The 17,839-nt window shown below is 46.1% G+C and overlaps 1 protein-coding gene across 14 annotated transcripts in view; it reads left to right on the top strand.

The window, feature by feature from the left end:
* The window catches only part of adgrb1a (adhesion G protein-coupled receptor B1a), a 92,033-nt gene that overhangs the window by 70,573 nt on the left and 3,621 nt on the right, over positions 1–17,839 (top strand). For 7 of the 14 annotated variants that reach the window (XM_042107620.1, XM_042107619.1, XM_042107618.1 and 4 more), the window contains 8 exons: positions 4,426–4,492; positions 5,355–5,440; positions 10,125–10,223; positions 13,088–13,259; positions 13,721–13,816; positions 14,175–14,204; positions 14,662–14,701; positions 15,841–16,517. In XM_042107620.1, the coding sequence (XP_041963554.1) occupies positions 4,426–4,492; positions 5,355–5,440; positions 10,125–10,223; positions 13,088–13,259; positions 13,721–13,816; positions 14,175–14,204; positions 14,662–14,701; positions 15,841–16,517 (1,267 nt within the window). Of the gene's footprint in view, positions 1–4,425; positions 4,493–5,354; positions 5,441–10,124; positions 10,224–13,045; positions 13,260–13,720; positions 13,817–14,174; positions 14,205–14,661; positions 14,702–15,840; positions 16,518–17,839 lie in introns of all 14 variants that reach the window. The other 7 variants (XM_042107615.1, XM_042107613.1, XM_042107611.1 and 4 more) reach the window with 4 other exon arrangements.

Below are 17,839 nucleotides of genomic sequence, written 5' to 3'. Positions count from 1 at the left end.
GCTTTGTCTTCCGCCTCTCTGGCATCTCCAACTCGTAGGTCACCGGCCCCAGCTGACGTGTAATCCGATAGGGCCCCTGCCATCGGGCCAGAAGCTTGTTCTCTGACGTTGGCAAAAGCAAAAGAACCTGCTGTCCTGTCTTGAAGGTCCTCTGCCTTGCTGACTTGTCGTACCAGCGAGCTTGGGTCTGCTGGGCCTGCTGCATGTTCTCCTCCACAAGACTTGCCATCTCCTCCATTTTGTCCCGCATTCTGAGGACATAGGTGAGCAAGCTGTGGGTCTCGGCAGGCCTTGGCCTCACCCAGGCCTCCCGCAGTAAATCCAGAGGGCCCCTCACCTGGCGCCCGTACAAGAGTTCAAAGGGCGAGAACCCAGTAGAGGCTTGGGGCACCTCCCTGTAGGCGAAGAGGAGGTATGGAAGCCATTGGTCCCAGTCTTTGCCGTTGGCTGCAACAAATTTCCTCAGCATACTCTTCAACGTCCGGTTATACCTCTCCACCAGCCCATCAGTCTGAGGGTGGTAGGGAGTGGTCCGTATTCCCCTTATCCCCAGTAGACTGTACACTTGTCTGAGTGTTTTGGATAGGAATGCCGTGCCCTGGTCTGTGATGATCTCCTCTGGAATGCCTACCCTAGAGATCAACTGAAGCAAGACACGGGCAATCGCCCCAGCTGTGATCTTGCGCAAGGGAAAAGCTTCGGGGTATCGGGTAGCATAATCACACACAACCAGGATGAATCTGTGACCTGACTGCGTTCTCTCCAAGGGCCCTACTATGTCCATCGCTATTCGGCTGAATGGAATTCCAATAATGGGAAGTGATTGCAGAGGGGAAGGCTTAACCTTATGGCTGCTGGTTAGCTGACAGGTGGGACAAGATTTACAGTACTTTTGTACCTCACTGTATAGCCCTGGCCAATAGAACCGCCCAGCTATTCTCTCCAGGGTTTTAACATTACCCAGGTGTCCTGCCCATGGGATATCATGGCCTAAGGCCAGCACCTGGTCTCTGAGACCTTTTGGGACTACCAGCTGCTCAACACCGCCCCCTTCAGGTTGGTGGTACAATAGGCCCGCCCGGATAAAATAGTGTTCCCCAGATAAAGCTGTGGCTAGACCTGTCTTCTTGCCCTCTACCTCTGTCACTTTACTGAAAGGCTCAGTTAAAGACTCATCGTCTTTCTGCAGATCACCAAAGTTACTGGGAAGCTCTGACCAGTCTTTTCCTGTAACCTCTGGAACTGGTCCCTGCTCTCCCATCTTCTGCACTGTTCCCTGCAGTTTTTCTTGTCGCCTCTGTCTGCGACTCTTATGCACCTTGACACACTCAGGGGGGCTAATGTCAGCATGGCTATATGGCATGTCTAGTAGTGTTGTCATATCAGGAGTCTTCTCTGCCTCAGCCTGTGCTTGGGACCGTGTTACCACCATGCTAACTGGCTTGGAGGAATGCACCAGCTCCGGTAGTATCAGCACATCCTGCCCCAACACTACAGGATGGCTTAACCCCTTCACCACACCAGCCGTTAGACAATAGGCCTGTCCTCTGACCTCAAGATAAATCTCTGCCACAGGATAAACATGCTCGTCTCCATTGACACAGCAAACCCTTAGTTGCCCATTCCCCAGCTCATCTGACCTCTCTATCAGATGAGGCTGAACTAAGGTCTGTGTGCTGCCTGTGTCTAGGAGTGCCACTGTAGCTCGGCCATTCACCCTAACGGGGGTAGTTTGGAGTCTTCCAACATACTGTCCAGCTTCCTTACCAGGTCTAGGTACACTGCACATGCTTGCTCCCTTGGCTTTTCGGACGGGGCAGTCCCTAATCATGTGCCCTGCCTGATTACAAAAGTGACATATGACACTGGCTCTATTCAGGGGGGTTGTATGTGCTGGGGCCTGTCTAGGCTGTGAAGTGGAGGGAGCGGGGTAGGTTTGCCTAGGATGTGTGGTAGAGGGGGAAATGTAGGTCTGTGTGTCAGGTGTCCTACCCTGCCCAAAACCCTTAGGACTCACTCCACCACTGTATCCCCCAGACTTACCTCCGGCTGCAGGCCGGCTAAAGCTCTGGAACCAGAAGGTCTTTGGTCCTCGACGAGCACCCTGGAATGCCTCCACGAGCTCTGCAGCTTTCTGGCCTGTAGTCGGGTTGTGCTCCTTCACCCAAACACGCACCTCCGGAACCAGGGAACGCAGGTACTGCTCCAGGATGAAGATTTCTCCTATCTCCTCCACAGTCTTCCCTGCTGGTTTAATCCACTTTCGATAGAGGTCCTTCAGGCGATTGTATAACTCCCTAGGGGTCTCCCCTGGTCGGACTTCGGGATCTCGGAACCGTTGCCTGTAGATCTCCTCGTTGATCTCATACTTTGCTAGTATGGCCTCCTTAACATTACCATAGTCCATGGCCTCTACCATGTCCATAGCCACATAAGCAGCCCGAGCCCGCCCTGTGAGATAAGGCACCAGGTACACGGCCCAGTCGGCTCTCGGCCACCTATAGGCCATGGCCAGTCTCTCAAAGGTGGTGAGATATTGTTCAATGTCATCTCCTTCCTCTAGCCTAGGCACTGCTGCCCTGGTCCAAGCTGCTGGAGTCGGTGCGGCTGGGTCGGGTGCTGGATACTGTGGGGCTGCTGGAGGTGCCACTGGAATCTGTGGATCTGCTGGTGGGAACCAAGCATTGTCTGGCACCGGCTGCCTATGTCCATCATCGTCGCCCCTCCGTTCAGCCTCCAGCTCGTCTCTAAAGCTGTTCAGCTGGACTTGGACACTCCGCCACCTCTGCTCCTGCTTGAAGGCCTCGCGCTCCTGGGTCTGTAGGGACTTTGTGATGAGCTTATACAAAGAACCTAGGTCAAACGCCTCTGGTCCTCCTTCTGCTCCCTTCCCAGCTCCTGGCTCTCCTCCTTCGGTTCCGTCCTCACCATCATCACCGGATGGCTTCTCTTGCAGGCCCTCCTGGGCCAGCCGTCTGAACGACATTGCCTGCCTCGTCAGGTATCGTCTCTGGACTCCCTTCTTCTTCAGCTTCCCGGAGGGCGCCACTATCCCACCGCTGCCACCAATTGTGAGAGAGAGGCTTTGCAACCCCCAACTCACATTTAAGGGATGGCCGTGTCCAGAAAACTCCAGTGGTTGAAGGGTTGGCAGACAACAAATAGCTCTCGAGTTTTAAGTGATAAAGGTGCAGGTTTATTTACAGTGCGCAGGTGCAATATATGAAATAACAAACAAACAAAAATACTTTGAAAAAGAAAAGAAAACTGGCCATCATAGGCATTACAAACTCACACATTCAGCCTCGCAGCAAGCTGACGCAGTACTCTGCCATTCCAAACTACCTCCCCTTCCACTCTCTCTTTCTCCCTTAAATAGGCCTACCAATCAAAAGTGAATTGGTAGAGCTCACTATCCAACCGGGTGGAATAGATGAGGAATAACTATGGACCTTTTCCATACACATACATAACATATGACACAACACATAATTTTACCATACAAAGTACATAAATGGCCACACATATACTTTACATACAGACAGAGACTTTACATGCAACAATCAGAACAAATAATAAACTAATTAAACACACGCCAACTCACCACCCCCGCGCCAAACAACCCACTTTCCACTGTCCCGGGACAGTGAATAAGGAACTGGCTCCAATGCGGTTCGTGTTTCCCCAGGGGACCAGTATTCGGACGTACCCAGCAGAACGTTGGCAAACAAGATGCGTGAGTGTTGTGTATGTTTCAAAAGTGAGTTTATTGCTACTACGTAATGAACAATGGAGCTGAATCAGTGGGTACCTCACTGTTCGCTATGTATGTTGATAAATAAATGTAGTAGACTGAACTGACATGCATTGTGGTTGTTTTAAATGTAATGTTTGTAGCGGTCGCTAGCACGGTAGGCTTTGAAACGCCGCGGGTCGGTGTATGTGATGCACGTCGGGAACTGTATGCGTTTATCAGTGTATATGCTATGTGGGAGCTGCGTGTAGGGAATTAAGGCTCACTAACGGTGAGACCCGTGAAAGCGAGACCTTCGCTTTTCACAGTCAGTATGCTAAACATGCTGTTACATATGCTTTGAATGTGTCAGTATACTAAACTAGTAAGTAATTTCAGTGTACACTACTTTGAATGTAATGTCAGTATACTAAACCAGTAAGTCATTTCAGTGTGCACTGCTTTGAAAGTACTAAACGTGCTGTTAAATATGTTTTGAGCACAGTTGCTGTTGCAGCAGTTTGACATTCCATAATGTATTTGCATTGATCGATCTTGACCTACATGTGTGGCAGAATGCTGGCAAAGCCACTCAGGAGGTTGTCTGCTTTCTTTATATCTGTACCTGTTGTTTTCTTCTTTCTTTTTCTCCTTCTCCCCCCCTCACCCCCTCTAACCCCCTCTGTCTGCAGCTGTTGGTTATCTCTGGAAGGTGGTCTCCTGTACGCCTTTGTGGGCCCTGCGGCTGCCGTCGTGCTGGTACTGTGATCCTCATCCCGCCGCACGCGCGCGCCTGTGTGTGTGTGTGTGTGTGTGTGTGTGTGTGTGTGTGTGTGTGTGTGTGTGCAGTGTTGGACTGGCCTCGGCCCCACCGCGCTGAGGGGCTTACAGTAGCTTTCCACGACTGCACTAGACGCCATTTACCAGCCCCGTACCCTAGATCTCTTATCCTAATGTCCTCTAGCTGATCCGCTAATCCTATCAGTAGTCATCACACCCGCAAAACATGGCCTAAATCGGTGGCGCGCTGGAGCATTCTGGGCTCTCTTGCCATCAGATTATCTAATGTTTTGAACATTGAAACATCTGTCCAAATGGATAATATGTGGATTTGTCAGCCATCCTTTGGCATGAGATTTTGACACTGTTTATGCGCTGTCAATTTGTATGGTGTTAATTCGACTTTATTTTCATGGTGTTTTTGTGTGATTTTTTTCTTTCTGTAAATTTCAAAACAAGGCTGTTTTTGTTATGTTGCCTAAAGAGATTTTTTGCAGAAAGATTGTCAAAGGGGTATTCCAAGGACACGGTTTAGTGACAAATGATTATAAGTTAATTCAGGGTACATAGTAAACCTCCTACTGTTAGGAGGGTTACCGCTTACTTGTTCAAACCCCTCACATGCACACGGGGGGGGGGGGGGGGGGGGGGGTACATAATGTTTATCATATGAATCAATCATATGACAATGTTTACTATAAATTACCACTTCAGAATATTTTACTTTGTTACTGAGATGGTCTGTGTAGACTCTATACATTTAATATGGGCATAACTCTGTGACCAAACTTCAAATAATCTGTTCTCAGTGTATTAATCTTTCTCATTTTTCTTTCAACAGGTAAACATGGTTATCGGGATTCTCGTGTTTAACAAATTGGTGTCCAAAGACGGCATAACAGATATGAAACTGAAGGAGAGGGCGGGGTATGCTTCATGCCACACCTTCATGTCACTGATCGACCTATAACCAGCCTGGGGGAGGGGTCTCTGGGTGGGCTTTTTAAGATGGTGTCACTATGCAAGGAAAAGACTTGGGGAGATGGTCTCTCAAGGTTCAGGCGGGGAGACATTTCAGATGACACAGAGAGAGGAAGCGCCATGATGTGCAAAGAAAAAAGAGGGTTAAAAATAATCATGTCAGACAAAAACAGATCAGTATGAAAGATCATTACACTTAGATCAAGAGCAAGAACACTGAAGGTTATACATAATCTCAGTGGGGTTAGCACAAGACAGAATGAGAGACAATAGCAAGAGTTTGTTTAAACAGGCCTGGTTATTGGTGCTGTTGGAAAGAAACCACCAGCAGTTAGCTGGTCATCTCATTGCACATTTTAAAATTTATTTACAATCTGCCATATGTCACGCTTTTACATCCCTACAGCTTTTATTGATTTGTTGATTTTGTCTATATGTTGTTGATATAAATATGTGTGTATCCATATCTGTTTTTTTTTCCATTGGTTTATTTTTAAAATGGTGCAGGAAAGCCACAAAAGGAAAAAAAAAACTCATAAAATGTGACAAATTCATATAACTGATCAATGGTTTTCCACTCGAGGAGTTTTCCCATTTATTTCCATTGATCTGGGGCTCTTTCCGTCTTTTGTATAATTTAAAGGCCATCTGGGGCAGCGTGTAAGGGAGAGAGAGAGAGAGAGAGAGAGAGAAGGCTTCTTTTACGGGTGCTGCAGTGGCATTTCGCAGCACTCGCTCTGTTGGGGCCCATTAACTAGACAAAGTGAAACACTCGCTGTCCAGAATCATCGGCTCTAATTCGCTGAATACCCAAATCCTGCTTACGACAACGCTGAAACAAATCAAACGCGGGCAAATGACTAGAAACAAAAATGATTCAAGGGCACTATTTAACGAGTGCATTAGCCAGTCTCAAGTGAAGTGAGGAGGAAGTGTCAAATTGATGTCTCTTTCTCCTTGTGATGTTTCTCATTATTTCCATCCATTTTTTTTTTCCTTTTGTGGGTGCTCGCTTGCTCCTCCCAGCTGATACGTGCCGTCTCCAGCACCTCACAGTGTTGTGCATCCAACTCTCTCTCACGTTTGTCAGAGTGTTTCTGTGTTTGTTTATCTGTTCATTTGCCTTTTCTTTTCTGTTGTCTTTCACTGAATAATGTGCTATGCCACTGCGATGATCTCTCTGGTCGATTGTGTTTTGTTTTTGCTGTGTGTGACAATCAACCGAAACAAGGACAGAAAAAGAAAACATTGTGTTGGAGGCCTCACAGTATTCCCTTGCTCTCACTCAGCAGTCCTAGCCAGCACAATTCTGATTCTGATTGGCTGAGCACTGTTAAGCCATGACCATCCCATAATTATACTAAATTGCTTCCCATCGATTGGACAAAATTGGCCCCTCCCACACAACTGAAATCAGTTTCAATGTTAGCTCCCATATTACAGACTGTTGTGAATAACAGTTATGACTAGTTTGGTTATGACTAAAATTAGTGAACTATACAGGTAGACAGATGTATTTCACTGGAAGGGAAATGAGTAAAATACAGGAAATTCAGAGAGACTTTAATTACAGCAGACCCAAACACATTACAGTTATCAATCAGCTAATCTTGGCACAGGCAAGCTGTAGGAAGGTTAGTCGTTTGTGATTTCTCTATTGTGTGTGTGTGTGTGTGTGTATGTGTGTGTGTGTGAGGGAGAGAGAGAGAGAAAATGTCCTTTTATTGTGTATACATATTTACATATGTGTATGTACAGTATGCTAGTTTGAATGAGATACAAGAACATTTTATGTATGTAAACGTGTAGTCTTGTAGCTTGTTTTGCTGTGGGGTTGCTTCTGGCAAATGGCTCAGCTTCATCGTCATTACTTACTGTAAAAAAGCCTGCGTCAGTGTATCTCTAATATATACATTGCAGTATGGTATTTTCCCACTACAGTGGTATCCAGCTCTTCCTGTGTAAGACACTATATGCCTCTGTGCTGTAGGTTAGTGATTCAGTATGAGGGTTTTACTGATAGCCTTTTGGTTGGGATAGAAACAGCGTTCCCCTCAGCTCGTCTACTCTTCTCTTTGACCCCAAGTCTGTTTCTCTGGGTTGACGATCATAACGTGTTTAAGTCATAATAATTGTGGCTTGAGGGTAATTATGAGCGTAACAGCATCTATAGGACACGGCTGTTGAGGCACCTTTAGGACAACGCCTCTGCTATTTTCCCCACTTCCCGCTTTCCCAGCCTAATTGGTAATTGGAAATTAACATCGAAGGGCCTTCTCTATGATCCATGTGTGACCTCGTTTAAGTGCATAGTTTAGCTGAGAATTCTATTTTTTTTTCTTCTCAGTTAATTCACGTGTTCACATGTTTTGACGGGCAGCCATGGCCCACTGGTTAGCACTCTGGACTTGTAACCGGAGGGTTGCGGTTCGAGCCCCGACCAGTGGGCCATGGCTGAAGTGCCCTTGAGCAAGGCACCTAACCCCTCACTGCTCTCCGAGCGCTGCTGTTGTAGCAGGCAGCTCACTGCGCCAGTATTAGTGTGTGCTTCACCTCACTGTGTGCTGTGTGTGTTTCACTAATTCACGGATTGGGTTAAATGCAGAGACCAAATTTCCCTCACGGGATCAAAAGAGTATATATACTATATTTATATACACTCATTTCTTGGGCAATGTTATTCAAGGGTCTTGTCTCAGCCTTTTGCTGAGATATGTATAGTCATTTGTGGCTTTTTGCCCAATCTTGCCCACTGACTGCCCATCCAGAACAGGTTCTGATGGGATATTTTCACCTTTTCCATTTAAAAAGTTGAACAGGTCAGAATCTATTGGCAATTTTGTGTTTTGTCTTCAGTGTCAAGTTACGTGTTTACAGTCCGATCGCTGCTTGACCCACAGTAGTTCAGTAGTGTGAAGTAGATAGTGGAGAAGCCCAGCTTGGTTGCTGGAGGAGTGACTCTGCCGGGAACTCTGCCGTACGCGCAGCCGGACACACAGCCTCAGCGTCAGTGCAGCCTCAGCCTCTATATTTCGTCTTAATATCCAGCCTGGCATTAAACGCAGCACATTCTGCACCTTGAAGTTCCGCCTGTGTTCAGTCGTAAAGAAAGACGGAACGGCGTTGTAATTCACAGAACACTGATTGCTTTTTAATATCGCCGCCTCCAGCACAGCTTTTACTGGCTGTATTGCCCTTTTGCTTGGATTTGAATTTCTGGAATGATGTGTTTTTTAATCTGTAGCCTACGTCTGCTGCCATGCAAATCGATTTGCCTATCCATTAGCACCAGCATGTCATGCTGATGGCTTTAATTGTTATTTTGACAGGCGGTCATTTTGTATTAGGTTACTGATGATGTTGACAAATGTCCGAAACTTCCCCCTTTTACCCATCAGCAGAAGAGGTTGCCATGCGTGATGCCATTTGTGAATGTGTTATAAAACTCTCTTTAAGACTGACTTAAGTGCACCTCTTCGTCTTTTTCTCATCAAAGCAAAGAGTTGGAATAATGATGTCAGTGAGCTGAGGTATACACACACACACACACACACACACACACACACTGCAAGATATCTTGGCTTGGCATTTTGAAAGCCGAGGATAATATCATGGTGTGGAAACCTGACGTCAGTGAGATGAGGTGTATACACACACACACACACACGGCAAGATATCTTGGCTTGGCATTTTGAAAGCCAAAGATAATCTCATGGTGTTGTACAGTAGCTATAGGGAGTTTGTGTGGTGAGGGTAAAGACACCTTGATGGCCATGATCGGGCCCAGATGAGGGAACTCAAGTAGGCTGACAGATGGGAACGGTCTCCTGAATAGTAGTTCTGGTAACTGAGACCATAGGGACAGCTGAAAATCGATACGCATGACGAGTGCAACACTGAGTTCTTCATGCAGGATCAGACCTTAGAAGGGGCACACATAAGGAGATGACATCTAATATTGTGAGAAGGTTTGTGTTTTGTGTGTGAGTGTGGAAATTATGTACTTGTGTGTGAGTATGTGTGGGTTCGTTTTTGTGTCTGTGTGTGTGCCTCTGTGTACTGTATGTATGTTTGTGTGTGTGTGTGTGTGTATGTATGTGATGCTGCCTTGCGTTGGCCAGCCTGTATGATAAGCCCGAGTGAGTCTAGGCAGTCAGAGTATGGACCTGATAACTGAAACCTGTAAAAGTTTAAACAGGCGAAGCTGTGGGAAAAGAAACACCACCAAACCAATAACGATTGGGTTATAAATCTCATTGACATATCACAATAAACTTTTGGGAGTTTGGAAAGAAATCCAGATAAATAGACAATGAAAAGAAATAACACCAACAAAAATGTCACCTTTCTCATCCACATCGGGCCTTCCCCATAAGTCATAAAGTCATAATTCTTTATGAAAATATCCTGACCAGGGTAATGGATTGGCTGCCATCTTCCCTGCAGAACATACTGACCATAGGAGACCTTCCACTGTTGTGAGACATCAAGGGGATACTGTGGCCTACTATGTCCAATGGCTGGCTATGTGTGTATATGTGTGTGTGAGTGTGTGTCAGTGTACATATGTTTGTATGTATGTACGCGTGTGTATGCGTGTGTGTTTCAGCGTGTTGATTTGACTTTTCAGTCAGATGACAGTGCCACTGTACAATATGACGCTCAAATGTGCCAAGTGCGGAGTAATCTCGTCGCCTGACGTGTCCTCCACCGCTACCAGTAACGCCATGTTAGTCCGGCTAATTATTTACCAACTCTCTATGATGCTTCTTTGTTTTGCCCCTCACTCTCTGTTGTCTACTCTCTCTCTGTTGTCCTCTCTCTCTCTCTCTCTCTCTGATTTGCGCTCCCTCTATCTCCCTCTCTCTTTTTACGTCTCTTTCTGTGCCAGTGGCCTCGTCCTGTTGTTTTTTTCTACTGCTTTTTCCCCATTCATTTTCCCTGCCTCCTCAGTCCCTCTCTCCGCCTGGCTTTTGTGTGTGTGTGTGTTTGTGTTTGTGTGTGTGTGTGAGAGAGAAAGAAAGACAGAGAGAGAGTGTGTGTTTGTGTTTGTGTGTGTGTGAGAGAGAGAAAGAAAGGCAGAGAGAGAGAGAGAGTGTGTGTGTGTGTGTGTTTGTGTGTGTGTGTGAGAGAGAAAGAAAGACAGAGAGAGAGAGAGTGTGTGTGTGTGTGTGAGAGAGAAAGAAAGACAGAGAGAGAGAGTGTGTGTGTGTGTGTTTTCCTCTCTCTGCCTGGCTTCTGTGTGTCATGCTGATTTCAGAGTGAACTCTCTCATGCTGCCCTGACTGTGTGGGTGATGTAGAGAGAGAGAGAGAGAGTGTGTTTGTGTGTGTGTGTATGTGTGTGTGTGTGTGTTTGTGTGAGTTTATGTGTCTCTGTATGTGTGTGTGTGTGTCTCTGTGTGTGTGTATGTATGTGTACAGGGAGAAGTGTTTGTCTGTGTGTGTAAGGTAGGATGTAGGAAAATGAATTAGCATTTAGAATTAGAATTAGCATTTCAAATTTAGAGGATCAGATGGTGAAATATCTTCCGATGTTCTTCAATCTCTTCATCATTGAGCATGTGTGTTCTCTTATAATGCCTCACACAAATACAGACATCACACCCCCGTGTGTATGCTCACAGAATGAAGACAACCAGGCAGTGTTCTGATATCAGAAAGCTACATCTGGTGTGCACCATAAAATCATGTTTTTATGCATGTGTGTGGGGGAGTACAGTATGTGGCAGTGTATTTGTTTGTGTGTGAGTGTGTGTGTGTGGGCGGGTGGGTGTGTATGTGCGTGTGTGTGTTTGTGTACCTGCGTGTGTGTGTGTGTGTGTGTGTGTGTGTGTGTGTGTGTGTGTGCATGTTCCAGCAAGTCATACTATTGCTTTAGAAAGTTCTCACATATATACAACCTTGGGTGTGTGTTTTCAGAAACTAGTTGGCAAATGGTAAGGTGTCTGCCTTTGCACTGGAGCTCTCCACTGAAAAACAGATGAGCATTTACACATGTGTGTCATTGCTGTTGCCCTTTCTGTGGAGAGGACCCCCCCCCCCCCCCCCCCCCCCCCTTTAATGAATGTCTGTGCCTCAGGACACAGTGACAGAGTGCTTGTGTAGCTTCCTGTGTAGTGTGTGTATGCGTGTGTACATAGAAGGGTGGGGCTGACCCCATGAATCGTACCTGGAGATGCGGGGACTCAATGCCGAACCCCCGATGGGCTACTCCATCCACCTCCTGTCGTAGATTCTCTGTGCCTTACTGAGGCTAGTATTTGAGAGAGAGAGAGAGAGAGAGAGAGAGTGCAGAGGTGATATTTGTCAGCCCTTTGTCATAATAGCATGCCATTTGCAGAAAGGAACAGGGTGTAGAGATAGTAACAAGTGTTCAGAGCAGGCTGCATTCTCCTGCAATCAAAATACGCTTTACATTTAGATGAGCATTGTGGTGGTCTGGCTGACTGAGCAGCAGCGATGTTTGTGGAGTTTATCTTGGGCATTATATCACCAGATATGCAATGAAGGACCTCTTTATAGATTTACAGTCATTGGTAAATGGTTATGCTTATAAGTACATAATTGTTCATGTGTAGGCCTTCTGTGTGTGTGTGTGTGTGTGTGTGTGCGCCCGTGCGTGTTTGTGTGTGTGTGTACAGGCAGGCGTATATGAGTATGTCTGTGTGTGTGTGTGTGTGTTTGTGTGTGTGCAGGCAGGCGTATATGAGTATGTCTGTGTGTGTGCGTGTGCGTGTGTGTGTGTGTGTGTGTGCGAGTGATTGCTAGCTGATAAAACAGGCTGGTAGCAGTAGTAGCAGTCGAGGGACTGAGGAGATCCTTTCCCTCTCCACTGCGCTGTGTGGATCAGAAGAGGAACCCTCTGACTCCTCTGGCCCTCGCGGTCACCCTCACTCCTCTGGCCCTCGCGGTCACCCTCACTCCTTCGGCCCTCACGTCACCCTCACTCCTGCCTTTTGCTTTCATTGTGTTTCCTCCCTCCTTCCTCCTGCTCTCACTTCACCTTCTTTTCCTTATTGCACTTGTTCCCATATGGTTTTGACTCACCCTTAAAACATACATACATATTGTATATGTGTATTGTAAACATATAAAAATATGGATTTTTTAAATGTATGTTTTGGCCTGATCTAGATATTTATGTTAATGTCAATGACACTGTATATGATAAACAAATGTTTCTTCTTCAGTGTAATCAGCAAAGAGCGCAAGCACTGCATGCAGAAGCAGACTACAGGCATAGCCTTCTAGCTGAACTTTGACATTCATGTATCATTAGTTGGATAATCAGTTAAATGAATTACTTTGAGAACAAGATTTAATGAAATAGTGAATTGGGAATATGCTTGTCCCATTTTAGCACAATTATATTCACTGATATGTTAATACTATTCAAATGATTACTGAGCAAAGTGAAAGCAATTTAAAAGCTTACATACAAATTTAACAATGATAATGTTGCCAAGATAAAATCTAACAGAGCTAACATAAGAGAATTTAAGCCCAGTGTGCCTTGCCCTCTTTGTCATTATTTCTTTACAAAATGGAGAAATCCTCACTACGAGGCCGCTGTTCCACTCCCATCCTGCAGGGCGTCGCTGTGGAGCTCCTGCGTGGTTCTGCCGCTGCTGGCTCTGACATGGATGTCTGCAGTGTTGGCTATCACTGACCGGCGCTCGGCCCTCTTCCAGATCCTGTTTGCAGTGTTTGACTCGCTGGAGGGATTTGTCATTGTGATGGTGCACTGTATCCTGCGCAGAGAGGTTCGCTCCACTATATCCTGTCTAAACAACACCTGTCAGCCCTCACACACTGTGTCTCACACGTTACCATAGCGTTCCACTTTGCTCCTGCAGCCATCAGAAATACAAAATGAGTTAATTTTTGAATGTCTACCCAGATTTACATTGACTACCCTCCTGCTGTGCTATACTGTATGTATTACATTCAGTACAGTACAATTACAGTTGGGCTGATTTTTTGGTACCCAAAAGCTTTTCTTCTTTGTCCACTTTAGCCATTTTTAGAGAACAGATCAATAATTTTAGACTGCAAGTATTTTAAAAGGCAGTCCTTTAGCAGTGGAAGACATCACTCCACCTGAAGCTACTGGCAAACATGGTGTTGTGTAGTTTTGATTGATATTTTTGGAGCACTGTTTTCATTGTAATGTAGTCAGAAATGAGAATCACACATGAAAAAAAACTATGATTGTTTGTTTTAGGTTCAGGAGGCAGTGAAATGCAGAGTAGTGGACAGACAAGAAGACGGAAATGGAGATTCTGGTGGATCATTCCAGAATGGCCATGCCCAGCTCATGGTAAGCACATAGTCCAATCAATCTGTAGTTTGACCCAAAACAAATTGCAACAGTAATCATTCAAGGGTTCATGTAATCCCTAGGGACATCCAAATAGCATGCTAAAGGTACAGTATACCATTGTATACTTAGTGGGTGAAGGTCAATTTAGAGGTTGAAATCTGAGCCTTCTGAACAAGCTATTTTCATAAACATTAGTTCATATAAACCTCAGATATGACCTGTTCTGAATGTATATGTGCACTTTACACCTTTCCTCTAAATTGCCATTTTTTATCCAAAGTCAATCAAATTAGGTTCAATTTATAATCACTGACATTTCTTTTTTTCATTTCTTCACCTTTCTTTGAAAATCAAGGTACATATGAAGAGTTCAGATGCAAAAACAGTTAAGTCTGTCTTCACAAATGTGAAATATGTGCATGTTGTTTAATTGTCAATTCCAAGTAATATCTATTAAACTGTCTTTTTGTCTTTATTAAGTGAAAATAAATCAAATCAACACAACTCAACAACAGTTTGACTGATATCAAGTTAAAAAAAAAATATATACATATATTTCTGTAAATCCATCAAAACTTTTTTTTAACTGTTTTTGCATCTGAACCCTTCATATGACCACACACACAGTATCAATTTTATATTTATATAAAAGCATGAAGCTTGAAACGTTGCTTTGATTATAGGCTTGATTGTAGGCCTTTGTGCAATCTTTTACATTACATTACTATTGGAATTTCTTCTGGTTTGGGCCCTTTTTTGAGATGTGAGCAGGGAGTCAGAGCAGCATCACTTGATAATACTGAGCATGCTCTGACTCTAGTTCTGTCTTCCTGTTGTTATAGACGGACTTTGAAAAGGATGTGGATATCGCTTGCAGATCAGGTAAGAACAACAAAAGAACATATTTGTGTGTGCATGTGCGTGTGTGTGTGTGTATTTGTATGTATGAATGTCTGTATGTCTGTTTGCAACAGATGTTTGTTAATCTCCTCCATCTTGCACTGCTCTCATGCATGAAACCACACCTGTCCATTCTTCATTTCAATGCATTTTACACTCTCTCACATACACACTCTCTCTCTCTATCTCTCTCTCTCTCACACACATGCACACACACACCACAGGCAAGCGTGGCAGCATCTTATGAGGCACAACGCGCTGTCATGACAAGAGACGCGGTGTATCGCTTTTCCCATAATGCCGGTTTGATACTGGCGGAGCTCGGCAGACGTGCCGAGCAGTAATATGCCGATGATAGGGCCTGTCAACTCCCCTAGCTGAGCCTTGGTGGAGACACACACCCCCACCTCCCCCGCCACACACACCCCATCCAGCAGCCGTCCATAATTAAGTCCCGCCTGACGCCCCGCCATCAGATAGCGACTCGTCTCTGATCGCCATCAGGAGCCGGGAATCTGATTATCTCCCGAGACGGACTATCAAAAAAGCATCTGGAGACGGAGCGCGAGATGAGAAGCAACATGAGGCAGTCCTCTGAAAGGAGCAGGGGCTATAAGAGCTGAGTGAGAGAGAGAGAGACAGAGAGACAGAGAAAGGAATAAAAAGATCAACTTTTATCACCACATCAGCATGTCCACAGATGTTGGAAAAATAGCTTGTTGTTTTCCATCGTCATTGCCAATGGCTGACAGATGTTTCAGATCTATCGAGACCGGGTGTTTGGGTCTTTGTATTATGTGCCGGGAACATAGCAGTGTTGGATTGCATGATGAATGTCAACTCTCATTTCCATAGTAACACAATCTGTCCTATCATATGCAGCTCGGCAGCAAATTAAAAGTGTTGTCTCCAAATGGTGTTCACTGTAGATTTTGTGTAGCATCTTCACGACCTGTTCGTAAGACTCCCATTTGGAGTGATAGCATACAGGAAAAGCCCTGTGGGCTATTCATTTATAAACCAGTATAACATGCACTAATTCGTTCTTTCTCTCTCGCACTCCCCCTCCCCTTTTCCCTATTTTTCTCGATTCCTCTCTGTTTCTGTTTCCTTTTCCTCAGGCACGCTGAAGCGTTCCTCCCTGCAGGGTGAAGAGAAGCCGTCGGCCCAGCTCTCGTTGCAGAAGGGCTCGAACTTCAACACCTTGCCGGCCAGCATGGCCAAGATGCACCTGCAGAACGTGGCCGACTACTCCAGCCACACGCTGACCCTGCGGCGGGACAAAGGGCCAGCCCTGGCCGGCGTCAGCACCGAGCTCCCCGGCGCCAAGTCCATCTACATCTGCGACGGCGAGCTGTTCAAGCAGCTGGATGGGGACCTCACGCGGGCCCCTGGCGGGGACTCCAAGGGGCCCGATGGAGGAGGCCAGGGCTACATGATCCTGCCCACCAACAACAACACGGCCACCATGAGGCCCGCCAAAGGAGGCGGCGGCGGCGGCAAGGAGGACCCTGCCAAGTACAGCCTCAACATCGAGCAGCTGCCCCAGACACGCCTCATCCACCTGAGCAACCCCCCCAGTGGCGAGCCCGTGCCGGGCTTCGGCCTGAAGACACTGCCGTCCGAGCGGGTCAGTGTGATGTGCGCCGAGCGAGACTCGCCCATCCTCACGGCGGCGCAGAACGTCTCGAGCGAGTCGCAGGTTAACCACAACCTCGGCGAAGCCGCGGATTCAGGCAACTCGGGAATAATGTCCAAGAGTGAGACTGTGTCCACGCTGTCCATGAGCTCACTAGAGGTAAGGTTTGGCTTTGCACATCACATTGCATTTGCCCGCCACACTGCAGAAGGGAACTGGGAGACTAAAACAAGCAAATTAATGAAGACCATTTAATAGTGAATAATTTAATTAAAGTGAAATATCAATATTGTAATGCCAAGAGCACCCATATGCCCCATGTCGCATATATCTTTTGTAATTCTGTCTATCCTGTAACTAAATATTGCCAGTTCTTAAGTAAAGCTCATCATTGTTGGAATGACACAAACTGTAGCTTATGTTTAACGCATGTCTTTAGTTTATCAAGAAACACTGACGGTCCACTGGGCCTCCAAAGAGAGATCCCTCGTCCTGTTAGCACACAGCACTGCGCTGATGAGCAGAAAGCCCCTGAGGTAAAGCGAGATTGAGTTCACCTGCAGGCTACAGGGGGAACGATAGCTCTCCCGGCGCTGCAGCGCTAATCGAGTGCATGTGTGAAGCTTAATTATAAACAAGCACGGGCCTGAATTATTCATCGCCATGCTATCTGCGATGCTGTCCTAAATGGTTGTTCATTAACATTTAACGGCACTCTCTGGGCCGTCTCAGTCTCGGAGTGGGTGTCGAGAATGCAGGCGCGGGGAGATGTTGCGGCGTAGGCGCTAGTTGACGTTCCTCGCTCAGGCTGAAAGATGAACACCCAGTTCCCTGCTTCCACTACCAATCCATCCCTGCTCTCCGCACTGCCATCCCACCTCATGTGCCACACAATCTCATACACATTCAATTAGAGGACCATTTCAGTTCAACTTTATTTTATACACTGTCGATAGGAAGGTATTTTTAGAGTGAAATTTTTATAGTCAGATATTTTGGAACAATGGGCTACAAAGCCAACTCAATTTGATTTGGACGTATATATATATATGACGAGACCCTCCATTTACCAAGTGTTATAAAACAGCAATGTAAGTCTTGTTCTAAAATGAAAAGGAGATTAACTGTAGTTCATTGAAGGAACTGCTCTCATTTGAGTAGAGCCGAAATATGGGGATGAGAAGCGCATTAGCCAGTTAATCTAACATGGACACAGAGCAGCACAAGTGAGGCAAGCAGCCAGCACTGCCCCCCGCTGCAGTCTGTGCTTAGACCCCTCGAAAGGTCAGTGTCCCCTCTCCCCTCCCCCTCACCCTCAGAGTGCCAGCTTGCAAATGAGTGACGAGGCGACCCCCCAAACACACACACACACACACCTCCCAGGTCCCTGCTCACCCGGGGGACCAGACGCCAGGTCCCAGAATGCAACAGGAGAGGTCTCAGTAGTCCAGACAGGAAGGTCAGGTTTTTTCTTCAGACTC

Source organism: Alosa sapidissima, chromosome 10 (assembly GCF_018492685.1).
Source record: "Alosa sapidissima isolate fAloSap1 chromosome 10, fAloSap1.pri, whole genome shotgun sequence".
Classification (NCBI taxonomy): Eukaryota; Metazoa; Chordata; class Actinopteri; order Clupeiformes; family Clupeidae; genus Alosa; species Alosa sapidissima.
This window is presented reverse-complemented; position numbering and strand designations above follow the sequence as displayed.